Here is a 13,768-nt window from a genome sequence, read left to right as displayed (position 1 = left end):
AACTTTATTCTTTTCAATAAATTAAAATTTATTAAAAAAAATGTCTAGCTATATCTTTTAAATTGAAAGAGAATAGAATCGTTTTTATTTACCACATTTTCTGGCATAATCTAATTGAAAGTTAATTATTATTATGGTAGAATATTAAACAACAACAATACCATATTTATTAATTAAAAATATATTGCATTCTTCTATATATATATGAAACGTAATACCACATTTATTAATTAAAAATATATTGCATTCTTCTATATATGTATGAAACGATTATACCACCATTTTTTACGGTGGTATATACAGTATATTTATATATATACAGTAGTAGTATATATTTACGTATTTATTAACTAAGAAATAAATTTAAATCGTATTTAAAAGAATTAATCGATAATATGATAATAAAAATTTATCACCGTGTATATTGAGCAGTTATTTTTAATTTCTAAAGAAATTTAGTGAGAGTATTCAAAAGGATAAATTTGACAACTCATTAAAAATGATGTATTATTAGATTTTAGTGGTGTATATTTAGACCCATCCATTAATTAAGCCTAACAAACTCAATAATTTAACTAGATAAACACAAAAATCTTTGATTAGTGAGTGACACGTCAGACATAAAAGTAAGATGTATGTACATGGTAGTTCCGTATAGTCGTTCGTAGAGATACAAATACAATCCAACAAAAGCTTACTTGGCCACGTGTGTCTCTCTCTCTCTGACCACTTATTATAATTATTCTTCTAAAACCAAATATCTGAAGCTTCGATTAACAGAGACAGAGTGAAGAAAAGCTTTTTGATTTGTTCAAGTAATTGGGTTTTCAGTGAAGAATTAAGCTGTAGTTGGTCGCAATCTTTGATCGTCATTCATTCAATTACATTACCCAGGTAGTGTTTTGTTCATCTTTGTTGAAAGATTATACTTTTTGTGTCTTATGATGGGTTTAGTTGTTTGATTTTATCTGGGTTTTGGTTTAATGTACGAATAGAGCTTGAAATTTAGATATCTGGGTTGGAAAAAAAAGGGATTTTGATTTTGATTGTGTTGGTGATGGTGGTAGGTTGTAATATTTGATCGCAGCCACGGCGACGGCGACGGAGAGAGTGGTGGGAGTGAGGAGGGCCCACCCTGACTCGACGGAGTGTTTCGAATGCTTATTCGACATTGCGAGAGCTTTTGGGATGGGATCCTGTCTTTCTGCTCCGTCACCGGAGAGGGCCAAAAAAGCTCCTCCTCTCAAAAAGCTACAGAGGAGTGATACCAAGACTGAATTGATGCTTCATAGAATTCCTGGGAGAATCTTCCTCAATGGTTCCGTTGACGTTGCTTCGCTCTTTACTAAGCAAGGGAAGAAGGGGATCAATCAAGATGCCATGATTGTTTGGGAGGTAAATCAAAATAAAGTACTCGAAGGATACGAGTTAGCGATGTAAATTTCATTTTTTCCTTTTTGCTCACAGGATTTCAGTTTAAGGCCTGGAACAATCTTCTGTGGTGTTTTTGATGGGCATGGTCCTAAGGGTCATTTCGTTGCAAAGAAAGTTAGGGATTCTCTTCCTTTGAAACTCAAGGCTCAGTATGAATTGATTGCTCAAGCCAATGAGAATGTAGGCATTAGTGATTTGGGAAATTCTGATCATGAAACATCATCTTTTCTACGTGGCGAGGAGCAACAAACACAACACTGTTTGGATAAAGATGATGTATTTCCGATATTGAGAGAGTCGTTGGTGAATGCGTTCAAGGTTGTGGACAAGGAACTCAAACTTCATCCTTACATAGATTCCTACAATAGCGGGACCACAGCCGTGGCTCTTGTCAAGCAGGTCGCTCAATCAAGCCTGTTAACTTATTTTCCATCAGTACTTTTTACACTTACGTTTTCTTTTTTGTTTACAATAATCATTATGTATTTGGAATGACAGGGGCAACATCTTGTTATTGGAAATGTTGGGGACTCTAGAGCTGTATTAGGCTCGAGAGATAAAGATGGCTCCCTCCTCGCAACCCAGCTGACTGTAGATCTCAAACCAAATCTTCCAAGTATAACAACTATCTCTATCTTTTTCTTCTTTTACAAGTACTAGGTTCACAAAAGATCAATTATCATGTATTTGTATTTGTGTAGAGGAAGCAAGGAGGATAAGGTCATGCAAAGGACGGGTTTTCGCGCTTCGTAATGAACCAGAGATCCATCGGTTATGGCTGCCGAACCATGATTCTCCAGGGTTGGCAATGTCCCGTGCATTTGGAGATTTCTGCCTGAAAGGGTTTGGGTTGATATCTGTCCCAGACATCACATATTATGAAATAAGTGGGAAGGATGAATTTGTCGTGTTGGCAACAGATGGAGTATGGGATGTCTTAACAAACGAAGAAGTGATGGAGATAGTCGCATCATCGCCACGTGCGAGTGCAGCGCAGACGCTGGTGGAGACTGCCGTTCGAACTTGGAGGACCAAATACCCTTACGCCAAGGTTGATGATTGTGCTGCTGTTTGCCTCTTCCTTGGAGAAGAAGACAAGACCATGCAACTGATATAGGAGAAAGGAAAGCCCATTTTACAGCTTATCCCGATAATATGTTTCCAGGATTGTTGGATTTATTTGGAGTTCTGTATATACATCTATTGTGGAATTCATCCGCGGATGAGTTGGAGCGAGTGATAATAGTTATTTTTGAACGAAATGAAATTGTAGGAAGGAACCATCTATCTATTACTCCCTCAATATCAGAATGTAGGACGTGTAAACCCTGAGCAGACTGCCGGTCATAAGCCAGGAGGAAGGTGAGGATGCCGGTCATTCTAAGGAATCATTTTTAGAAATTGAATAGATTCGGTCTTATACATTTGCGAGGAAGGTAAAACATCACCCGAACCCATTAATCTGATGGGTCACCCGAGTAAACCCGTGGGTACACTGACCCATCATACCATCATCTCCTGCCAGAATGGTTTTTAACATGAATATATGAGATATAATTTTCATTTCCTCAATGTTTCAATCTATACAACACTATTTCCCCTACTCTTTGTTAGTAATAATTTGTTTCAATGCCAGTCCTTCAATAAACAATGCAATAGCATATTTAACACCAACAATTCTACTACTGTCCACGGAGTAATTAAACTTGAATCAGACGGTATAGTATAAGAACCAACTAAATGTACTGTTCCTGTCCGTTCGTCTTCCACTTTGATGGTTGAAGAGCCTGAAATCAATCACAACATAGAAAATGGTAATGGAAGAATACACAAAAACGGGGGAAATGTGAATTCAGAAGAAACAACATTGGATTTAGTATAATCATATGACACAGAGTTCTGTCAATCAGTGCCGACAACTCACAACTTTCAAAGGTGTAATTAGTTAAGTGAATTACATGGTAATAGACTGTTACTGATAGTAATGAGAACATGTTTTCATTAATTACTTGGTATTATGATATATCACTTGTACTGAACAAGAAATACAGCACAATCTTCAAGCAAGAAAATAAGTACACAAGGACACTTCTTAAGGGTATCACAAAGAAAAGTGGAGTGTAGAATCCGAATATTGGGCAAAGAATTAAAGTAATGATATGATACTCACAGTTGTACTCAGTCCATCCAACGACCTGGTTCTCAAGATCATACAAGACTAGCTTGTTTGAAAGGACTAAATCTGCAAGAAACGGAACAGATTTGAAAGGATATCAAAATTCAACTATGAATTTTATAGGCACCATAAAAACATGCACACAAGGCAATTCTAGCTTTTATTTTCAAGCTCCAGGAACCATAAAAACATTTTACTCGGGGTTGTGGTAAAATGGCAAAAGGTTCATGCATTCATGTTAAAATATCATCTTAAGAAAAAGATATGCCATTTTAAATGGGCAATTTTACCTCCCAAAAGGGTCATATTTCTCCTGTCACGAGATTGTGTTCCACTGTTTTGCCAACCAATGCACCATAAACCCTCCTGCAAAATTGGAGATGGTTTAATGATGTCTAAACCCTAATGCGACCCTCCTCGCATTAATTTTGAGAGATGGAATATCGGGCAATGTATATCATTCGAAAGAAAGAAAGAAAGAAGCCATGGCTAGTATCAAAATTTAACAGTTATGCAAAAAGGTACTCCAAAATATCTTATTTGATTGAGAACATGTGAGTCCAGTAAACCACTAACTGTGAACAGCATCGATGTGATAACAAAAACAAATCTATCAAATACGACAGCTGAACAAATGACCAGAACCTCTATCGAATTTCTATAAGTAAATAGACTTACATAAGGGAAAAGATACTCATGAGGAGGAACCTTCATATAAACTGAATTATCAAAATGAAAAGTGACATTTGGAAATGCGTCATCAACACTGCAATAAAATACAAATTAATTAGGAAACAAAACGAAAAAAAGTAAAAGAATAAAATCCTCGAGTACGAAGAACTACAAGCGCTGAATACGATGCACTATACCTTCCAGAATATTGAAAGCAATTATAATCCTCTTCAACTGTATGAAATTTCAAATTAGGATGCTGCGACAGTATCTGATAAAACATGAAAAGTCAGCAGGCAGCAACCAATTTCTAAGTGTGTCAGCGGCTGAGCAAGTAAATTTGCAATTAGAAACACAGCATACCTTACTTAGTAATGGTTCATAAACCACTTCAGGGAGATACACCAAGGTTGTCCCACTATCTATTATGGCTCCCTTTTGCTCTCCTGCCTCAAATACACCTTCTGGAAGATTTAGGGTTTCATTGCCAACTTGAACTGCCGTCATATTGATATTGTAATGTGGCCTGAAGTTTATGACAGGCATCTTAATAAGTTCAACTCAAATGGCAGAAACCTAAAAGTTAATTAATGGAAAAAAAAAGTAATGAAACAGATTGCATACTGATCTGGTACCAACGATGTCATGTTAACTTTTGGTTGCACAACATGCCCAATGGCAAATATACCACCTCCATTGACTCCATCTAAACAGTGAGCAAACATTTTCTTTACTTTTCCAGAAGAAGCTAGTTGTGAAATCATAGATGTATTTGATTTCCCAAAACCAAGAATGCCATCAACCGCTTCATCGCTAGAAGAAGATAGATCCCCAGACTGTGTGGCGCCACATCTATGAGATAAAACGGAGGATGAATTACCAAGCTAAAAAACCCATGTTTGATAAATAGTTTTTTAATTAGTATTCAACCATCCCTTAAAACGCAGTGTCTCCCTTTCTAATCAGCTAATTATGTTAACACAATATGGTGCCACCAAAACTAGACTAGCCGAGATAAAAATAATAAACTATGATTCCATCGTGCAGATGCTTAATAATATTAAGATACATAACTAGAGCTAAAACACTCAGTGTCAAGTTATCCTCAGGATTCAGGAAACATGAAAAGTTCGAATAATACAAATAGGACTCAAATGTCGATAAGTATACCATAATCCAGGATATAAGGAAAGCTAAACAAAGTACATGGGAACATACTAGAGGCATTGCTGAGAACATGATCAACAGTTCAAAACTAAGATTGAGTACTTACCCAAACATAACGGTTCCATTTGCTGATGAAGTTTCAAGATCACCAGACACTCTAGCATACTGAACGATATCTTTCACAAAAGTTCCTGCAGTGGAGCTCCCATCTCCATATATCTCGAGATATGTACATGTCTTATTCGGCATGCTGCACCCATATGGTGTGCCTCCATTGACCTCATAGCAAAATGGTTGACTGCAAGTTACAATTCTCCCAGTGTCCGAATCCTTTGGATTGTATAAAGTGAGATCAATCTGCAAGGAGACAAAAACCATCAACTTCTTATATAAACTCATAGTTTAAGATACCATGATGTAGATAAGTAAGAAACAAGCTAGAGCAAAATGCGTACACCAAGGGAGCTCTTTTTGGGGCATTCTTTACACTGGATGCAATTTACCCACATGATGTCACTTCCTGTATCTACTTGTACATAATAGTCCTTGGAAGGTGTTCCGATCCCGATTTTCGCATAGTAAAGCCTACCACAGCAGTAAAACAATGAGCATTCTTATACGAATATGAGAGAACATACTTAATTCCAACTACCTTTCAGCTAACATAAATCAAATTCAACTGGAAAAAATGAAACCCCACAAGTCGTAAAGCTCTAAAATAGAAGTAAATTCCCTCTCTATCTCAAAAAAATCAGAAGATAGAAAATAAAAGAATTTACCCAACGGCGTCAGGGCGGCCAGTGCCACCAATAGGGAGATCAACGCTAGCTAGTATTCGGAGCTGGCGGCGGCTATCGTGTTCCTTCAAGGCGGCGAGCGTCCTTTCACGGCCAGCGTATTTGTACTTGACGCTGAACACTCCGGTGTTAATCGTAGTTGCAGCAGCGACCATGAATGAAATTGTGATAATTTGGATGACACCCATTAGCAGTATGAGGAGGAGCTGCTGCTTTGGATGAAGAATCGCCATAGTTGTTGTGTGTCTAGCTCGGATTTTTTGATCGGAAGCCAAAAAACCGAGTTTTGACAGAGAGAATGTTTAACCAAAATTGTTAAAAGACTTTCAGAAGACTTCACTGTACAATACTTTCCCAATCTGTACTTCTGCCAGTAATTTATTTCTTAGTATTTTCCCTTTTTTCTTGTGAAGTTACTATATTTTCTTAGTATTATTATTAGGACAAAATCATACATTTCGTCCCTAACATTTACACAGCCTACCTAACGTTTAAATTCGGATATATAATCCTAATATTTGACAAAAAATTCGATATTTGGTCCTCTTTACTAACGTCCGTCAAAAGATGTCGAAATAGATTTTTTAACAAACAATATATTGACACGTATTATTGATTTGTATAAAAACTGACACATAAGTTATTTTGGTTATTAATTAAATTATATATATAATTATAACCAAACACTACACATTCTCTACCACCAACCTCCTCCACAGCCGCCACCACCACTTCGCTGCCCCTTATTCGCACCACCATCACAACCCGCCCAAGCAGCGCCACTCTCCAACATAAAAGCCTCGATATCGCTCGTGACCACCACCAAGTCTCTTGGTTTGTGAAAATCCCAGATTAGTTTTATACCCGATATCTAAAAACAGCCCACATGGAATTTATCAATATCCCCAAAACATGAAGATGACGGAGAGCTCTTCATTTCTCAATCAATGGCAACAAACAAGCTAATCCTCCTTCCTTTCGTCTTCGTCATCTTTCTACCCACTCATGTCTCTGTCTAACACACTCTCCGATGACACCGTTCTCCACGTGGTCGAGATCCTCCCGATTCTGACTGCAATGCCATGGCATCAATTTTAGAATTCGGCTCCGTCCGACGCTTCTGAAATCGGCCAAATCTTCATCAGCATGCTATGCGGAAAAGAAAACATGTGACGATGTAAGTCATATATGTAGAAGTAACAATTTTGCTCCAAGTATCCACAATTTCAGAAAAATAATTTCAATTTGCATAGGCACGCCTCTCTCTTCTTCAATCCAAGTATAAAATCAGGTTTCGAAACCCTCACGGAATCACGATCTTTGTTGGACTTGCTTCTCTAAAAACAACCCAGATTTAGTTTGTGAGAAACCCAAATTGATGGCCATAGAGGGCTCGTCTTCTATCTTCGATTGAGATCAATCAACGAAAATCTGAGGGATTGAAGGAAAAACTGAGAAAAATTTATAGAAAAGGCTTATATGAGAGGAGTGGTAGTTTTTGGCACTATGAGCGGTGGTGGCGGTGAAGGACGATGGTGGTAGAGAAAGAGTTTAGTGTTACTGTTTGTTTTGTTTTTTTTTTTTTGTTTTGAAGATAGTGTAGTGTTTGGTTATATGTAAATGCATATATAATTTAATTTATAACCAAAATAACTTATGCGTCTGATTTTATACACGTTAATGATACGTATCAATATATTGTTGGTTAAAAAATTCACGTCGACAGCTTTTGACGATGTTGGTAAAGAAAGATCAAGTATCCAATTTATTATCAAATATTAAGATTATGTACTCGAATTTAAACGTTAGAAATAATGTAGGTTGAACATACAAACGTTAAGGATCAAACGTATAATTTTGTCTTATTATTAATAATAAAATTTCTTCTTCTTTTCTCATTTTTTTTTTTTAAATGGACGCCTCACATGTTTTCTTTTTAAATTATGCATTGTTTTTTTTATTACATCGAATCGCTCATTTTACGGACAAATGACCTTTGATAATTTTGCATTTTCTTTGTTCCTTAAATATTTTGACTCCCTACCCTAAAAAGAAAATATTTTGATTCCCGGAGAAATTAAAAAAAAGGAAGAAAAATTAAAAAAAAAGGAAGAGAAATTTAGCTGGGTTAGTAGGGGTGCGCTACTTTTGTGTACAGTAGCAGACGGAGGTGAACATCATGTAGTCCGATCGGTTTTCCCATTGCCGGTCGGACTAATCAATATTTAGGGAAGTTAATTATGCTATGACCGGCATTGGTATTACCGGTCTTGTACCAAATTATGCTATGACCGGCATTGGTATTGCCGGTCTTGTACCAAATTAAGCTTTGCCCTTTATATTTAAGTGTTGGACCGGCAACCTCATTGCCTAGGTGATTAATTAATGTTAATTAATCAGTCCGACTAGTAATGGGAAAATCGGTCGGACTACAAATATTCACCCCTTAATTCTTTCGTTTCAAAATATTTACGTTTATTTTTTAAAGTTTACATTTATAATTTTCCGGTTAGTAGATACCACCTTCAATTTTACGTGTTTAACCTTTTTAGATACATTTAAAAATAAATATAATCATTATTATTATCTACATATATTAAATTTTGAATGAATAAAAACGACATATATTTAAAGACGGAAAAAGTATTTTAACTCGATTCGGTAAAAGATGTACCAGTACTCAAATTAATCAAACAATGAGGATCAAACGATTGCTTTGACCAAACTCTTGGTCTGAGACCGAGTAGTAACTTACCCTAGTTGTAGTTGTGTAGGCTTGTTAAGTTTCCGAAGTTCTAGCTTTATTTAGAAACATCCTGAGTTGTAGTTTTGTTAAACTTTTTTGGAATTGGGGCCTTGTTTAGAACTTTCCGACTTGTAGTCTTGTTAAAATTAATTTTCTAAGTTGTAACTTTGTTCATCACTTTCCGACTTCTAACCTTACTAAAAAATTTCTCGGATTATAGCTTTGTTTAGTACTTCCCAATTGGAAGCCTAGTTAAAAATTTCCGGGATACCTACTATTTATGACCTATGATTCAGAACATTGTATCCATTTCGACTTCAAAAGGATAAAAATATAATTCTCGATAAATTCCAAGTATCTACCTTTTCGATTTCTAAACACGATAGATGTTTTATTTTGGTATTTTGAAACTTTGTTGCATACATGATTCTATGATGGGGGGAAGGATGACATTAGAACACTTTTGTAACGGCTAGGGAATAAAGATGAGTAATGACCACTAATTTATAGATTAGGATGCAAGTTTTAATCTTATTAGGATAAAAATGACCAAAAATCAAAATATACAGGGTAGAATCGTAATTATGAATTACATTCCAAAACCCAGTTTGAAATAAATATATTTGTTTTTTCAATTAAAAATACAAAAATAAATTCAAATCTATAAATCCGCGCTTCTGCCTAAACGAGACTGAGAGTGTGAGTTGTGAGACTCTTTGTATTCGGATCTTAACACACACAGGGAGATTTTTCAATCAAAGCAAAATGAAGAAAGTTAACCGTCGATCGAAGCAGCAAGCAACGACGATCGTCGATGACGATTCATCGTCGCCGCCGCCGTCGGTTGATGTCAGTAGTAGTAGCAGCAAGCATCATGACTTATCGAAGACAGTTGTCGATCTCCAGCAACAAAATGATTCGTATAAGGTCCATTTCTTTTACTCGCGCGCTCTGATTTAATATGAATCTGCATTTGTCGCTGACGAAGTTGATTTCTCTTAAGCGAGTTATTCAGTTCTCTTGTTTTTATAGATGCTGGAAATTTCAGCTTGGATTCTAGTTTATTAAGCTGATATATGTTGAAATAGATTGAATTTTATGAATCTGCATTTGTCGCTGACGAAAATGATTTCTCTTAAGCGAGTTATTCAGTTCTCTTGTGTTTTTAGATGCTGGAAATTTCAGCTTCGATTCTAGTTTATTAAGCTGTAATATGTTGAAATTGATTGAATATTCGTTGTGAGATGTGTTGATTTTTCACGCATTTGGGGAATTTTGTACTAAGCAAAATCCATCGTGAATATTCCTGTTTGTTTGCTGAAAAAATCGAGAAAGGAGTGGAGAGAATAGTGATTGCTTTCTAAATCTTATCCAGGACCTAAACTGTTTTCTGTTCATAGTTTGGATTCTGCTAAGAAGTTTATATTACATTTTTTTTTGTTTTCCTCTTATAATATCTGGTTTGATGCTTGGAAGTGATTGTGCATGTCTTGATCTGTTACATTTTATGATGATTGGCAGAGAGAAATCGAGGAGCTGAGGAGCAAAATGGGTACTGTTACATTAACTTCAGATGATGGTGTTCAAAAACTGAAGGAAAATTATCTTCAAAAGTTGAATGCCCTTGAAGAACAGGTCAGTTTCTCTCCATTTCGATGTAAACTTTACAACAATATAAGATATGCATTGAGAGTTCTACTTGGCTACCAGGTTGTGGAGCTAAAAAGGAAATTAAATGCACAAAATCAGCTATCGGCCTACAAACACAGACCAGACACAGCAGCAAAGAACTTTAATGAGGAAATTCAGAGGTTGAAGGCTCAAAAGGTGACTCTTCTTTATTGACAAATATAATGCTTGGTTGATTTTTGATAATAAATAAGTGAATTTGGATAATGCCTTCAGGTTCAACTTCAATGCAAGATGAAGCTAGAGTCTGTACAGTATAGGCTGCAGAAAGCTTCTTTGGAAAAGGAACTTCTTCAGGTATTCCGAAAAAGATAGTTAGCTACTGGGTGTCTGTTTTGAGTTCTAGATGCATGAGAATAATAAGCTTTTCGTGAGGATGGATGAGTTGATTTTATGCTTCAAGGTGGGGTCCAGGAACTAAATGTCTTAAATCACTGAGTTCATGAACTAAATTGTGGTGATTGTCTTTAGTTGTCGACCATCTCTGTCTTTTGAGATAGATAAATTGTCTCCAGGAACTAAATGTCTTCAACACACTTTTCCTTCTTAACAGCTGAAGAAGGAGCAACGGAGAAACAAGCATGAGATGCACAAGCTATTGGTTTTGAATCAAATGATGAAACTGGTAAGCCGATTCCATGTTCTTTTCTGTTCTCTTCTTCCATGCATCTGCGGAGGGGTCAGAGTGTTGTTGCTTTCTTGTATCTCTGTTCTCACTCCATGCTATCATTCAGGTATTGCAAAGAAAAACGACAGCCGCATCTGTTTCCAGAAAAAATCTACAAGAGCTATTAGAGTCTCGAAAAGCTATATCTAGAAGACGATCAGGTTTGGTGCTAATCCTCATAGTGCAGATAATGATTATATTGTTTGTGGATTTTGATTGATTTTTCTCTTTTAAATCTTGAACAGGCAGTAAAGGAGGCAACCAGGTATGCACTGTCTAACTTGGTGGATAAATTTACTAGTACAATGTCAATAGCCATGGGAGTAAATGCGTTTACATTCTCTTTTTTCCGACTTGACATGGTGGTGGAAGGACTGGGAATTCGTTTAAATAAATTTGGATATGGCAGTAGTACTCTGTAGTCGATTTTATTCCTTCCTAGATCAACACAATTTGATTTAGTTTTTTCTAAAGATGGATACTATACTAATATTTCCCTCGACCTGGCAATGAATCAGGAGAACCAACGCGAGCTTGAAGCCACACTATGTGTGCAAGAAGTATGTGCTGAATATGAGCGTCAAATGGAAGAGTAAGCATCAATACATTATTTCCAAGACATAGTTTAGTGTAGTTGTTTGAGTTTTCTCACTGTTGAGGTATTGCAAATCTGTGAATGCCTTTTGTCTTTGTTTTATGCTTTTGCAAGCCTGTCAAGTGCATTCAATCAAAACAGAACATTAGCCAAGGGTCTGTTCCTGGTATATTTACTATGGGTTGGGTAATAATTGCATTGGGTCAACACTGTAAGTAACCAGTATCTCAAATGTTCTCGTTATAATGTACACAGTCTGTAATAGTTGCGAGATTTTGTTTAACAAAAGTTTTAGGTTTGAGGTTGTGAATCTAGTGATTCTCAACTTTCCAGTGATTTATTTTACTTCCGATTTCATTTGAGCTTTGTTTTCAAAAAGTTATGATGTTCTGTTTGCTCCGTCTCTGAGAAAATGTTAACAAGTTGATCGAATACTGAATTGTAGGATGGTAAATGAGGTCAACAACCTCAAAGCAGAAGCAGGAATGCTAGAAGAGGATGATTCAAGGTGAGGTTTACTGGTATTTGTTCCATGATTTGGAGTTTGCACCGTTATTTTCCTGCTGAGATCGTAATATGTCCTTTCAATGCTTCAAGCCTTAATCTAAATATGTCTTTCCTCTATAAAGGTGCCAATTACTAGACGAAGAAAGTGCCTCCGAAGTGAAGGATTCTGAATTAAGAGACATGAAAGAAGAAGTAGCCAGATTAGGAAGGTTGGTAAGCCAAATGGGCTTGCCAAAGCCACAACCCTTCGACAAGGGGAAGCCAAAGGTTGGTTCTTTTTACTTGTCTTGTTCAGTTGTAATGGTTTTATCTGCATTGGAAAGAAAACTTTGATATACTAATCGAAATTCTAATTTAGGTTTTAACATCTGAGAGGAAGGTTCCTCTGTCTCAGTCTTCTGCTTCGGTTGGAAGTAATAGCAGCTCAGTGGTTACTGATACTTCTGAATCTGATCATTCAATTAGGATAAGATTACCCCAATCAAAAGAAAGCTGCTGCTCTTGCAGTAAAAAGTCTTTGTGCAAAACCACAAAATGCGGATGCCGTGCCGCAGGGGGAAGCTGTGGGAATTCTTGTGGATGTTCAGCTTCCAAGTGTTCCAATAGAGAGGCGGTCAATTCAAACGACTCAGCTGATGTGGCTGCAACAAAGAAACCTCTATGCAACATCAAGAACACACTGGTATGCTTCTTCCTGCATTTTCAATGCATCTAATTTATCCATCTACATATTCTGATATTTTTTTTGAAAAGATATATTTTTTTGCTTTATACATATAATCTGAAACAGATACGACATATAAAGCTTGTCATGTAGTCCTTCGTGTTTGCTACGACGACTTTAGACAGCTTCTTGTTTTTATTTTTCTTTCTTGCATTTCCGAAGTGAGAATTTGAGTTCCCTTTCAGGTAAATGCCATTGTTGGGCAGCCTGGTCAGAAAAGGAGAGGAACCAAATCAGTCAAACAGAATACAACTTCAGAGCTTCCCGGTGCAGCCGTATAAACTAATATTTCAACCACTGCCATTTAGCATATCGAAAAGTATGGATAGAACTTGCTGTTTTATCCTTTTTTTCAATTGTCATCTGAAAGTATTTTTACTCAGCTGGAATTTGATATGTGATTTTGGTTTGATATTACTCATAGCAACTACTGATGTATTTTTATTTTACCAAGAATTGACCAATCTTTCAAGTGTTTAAACGATTTTTTTTTCTTTCTCTTTCCAATGAGTTGGCATGACTTGCTCGTAGTTTAATAGGATAGTGCATGCGGGTTTGTTTGGCGTCTAGAGCATGTTTCGTCCGGTTTCGGAT

At 36.4% G+C, this 13,768-nt stretch overlaps 3 protein-coding genes across 3 annotated transcripts; 2 read left to right on the top strand and 1 right to left on the bottom strand.

Moving 5' to 3' along the window:
- The first annotated feature begins 1,188 nt into the window (after positions 1-1,188).
- LOC139882794 (probable protein phosphatase 2C 33) lies at positions 1,189-2,551 on the top strand. Its single transcript, XM_071867065.1, has 4 exons — positions 1,189-1,395; positions 1,468-1,833; positions 1,933-2,050; positions 2,136-2,551. The coding sequence occupies exons 1-4, from the start codon at positions 1,189-1,191 to the stop codon at positions 2,549-2,551; spliced, it is 1,107 nt and encodes a 368-aa protein (XP_071723166.1).
- A 509-nt stretch (positions 2,552-3,060) lies between these two features.
- Positions 3,061-6,434, bottom strand: LOC139882793 (aspartic proteinase 36). Its single transcript, XM_071867064.1, has 10 exons — positions 6,229-6,434; positions 5,905-6,034; positions 5,556-5,806; positions 4,907-5,134; positions 4,646-4,808; positions 4,480-4,553; positions 4,289-4,376; positions 3,901-3,976; positions 3,605-3,676; positions 3,061-3,221 (listed from the first exon to the last, which is right to left on the bottom strand). The coding sequence occupies exons 1-10, from the start codon at positions 6,432-6,434 to the stop codon at positions 3,061-3,063; spliced, it is 1,449 nt and encodes a 482-aa protein (XP_071723165.1).
- Positions 6,435-9,757: 3,323 nt separating this feature from the next.
- On the top strand, positions 9,758-13,455 carry LOC139882792 (kinesin-like protein KIN-4C). The gene is made up of 14 exons (XM_071867063.1): positions 9,758-9,919; positions 10,514-10,627; positions 10,703-10,819; positions 10,898-10,978; positions 11,235-11,306; positions 11,416-11,509; positions 11,594-11,613; positions 11,867-11,940; positions 12,058-12,109; positions 12,199-12,245; positions 12,389-12,451; positions 12,573-12,717; positions 12,809-13,132; positions 13,360-13,455. The coding sequence occupies exons 1-14, from the start codon at positions 9,758-9,760 to the stop codon at positions 13,453-13,455; spliced, it is 1,461 nt and encodes a 486-aa protein (XP_071723164.1).
- The last annotated feature ends 313 nt before the right edge of the window (positions 13,456-13,768 follow it).

The sequence above is a fragment of the Rutidosis leptorrhynchoides genome, unplaced genomic scaffold (genome assembly GCF_046630445.1).
Source record: "Rutidosis leptorrhynchoides isolate AG116_Rl617_1_P2 unplaced genomic scaffold, CSIRO_AGI_Rlap_v1 contig31, whole genome shotgun sequence".
Taxonomy (NCBI): domain Eukaryota; kingdom Viridiplantae; phylum Streptophyta; class Magnoliopsida; order Asterales; family Asteraceae; genus Rutidosis; species Rutidosis leptorrhynchoides.
This window is presented reverse-complemented; position numbering and strand designations above follow the sequence as displayed.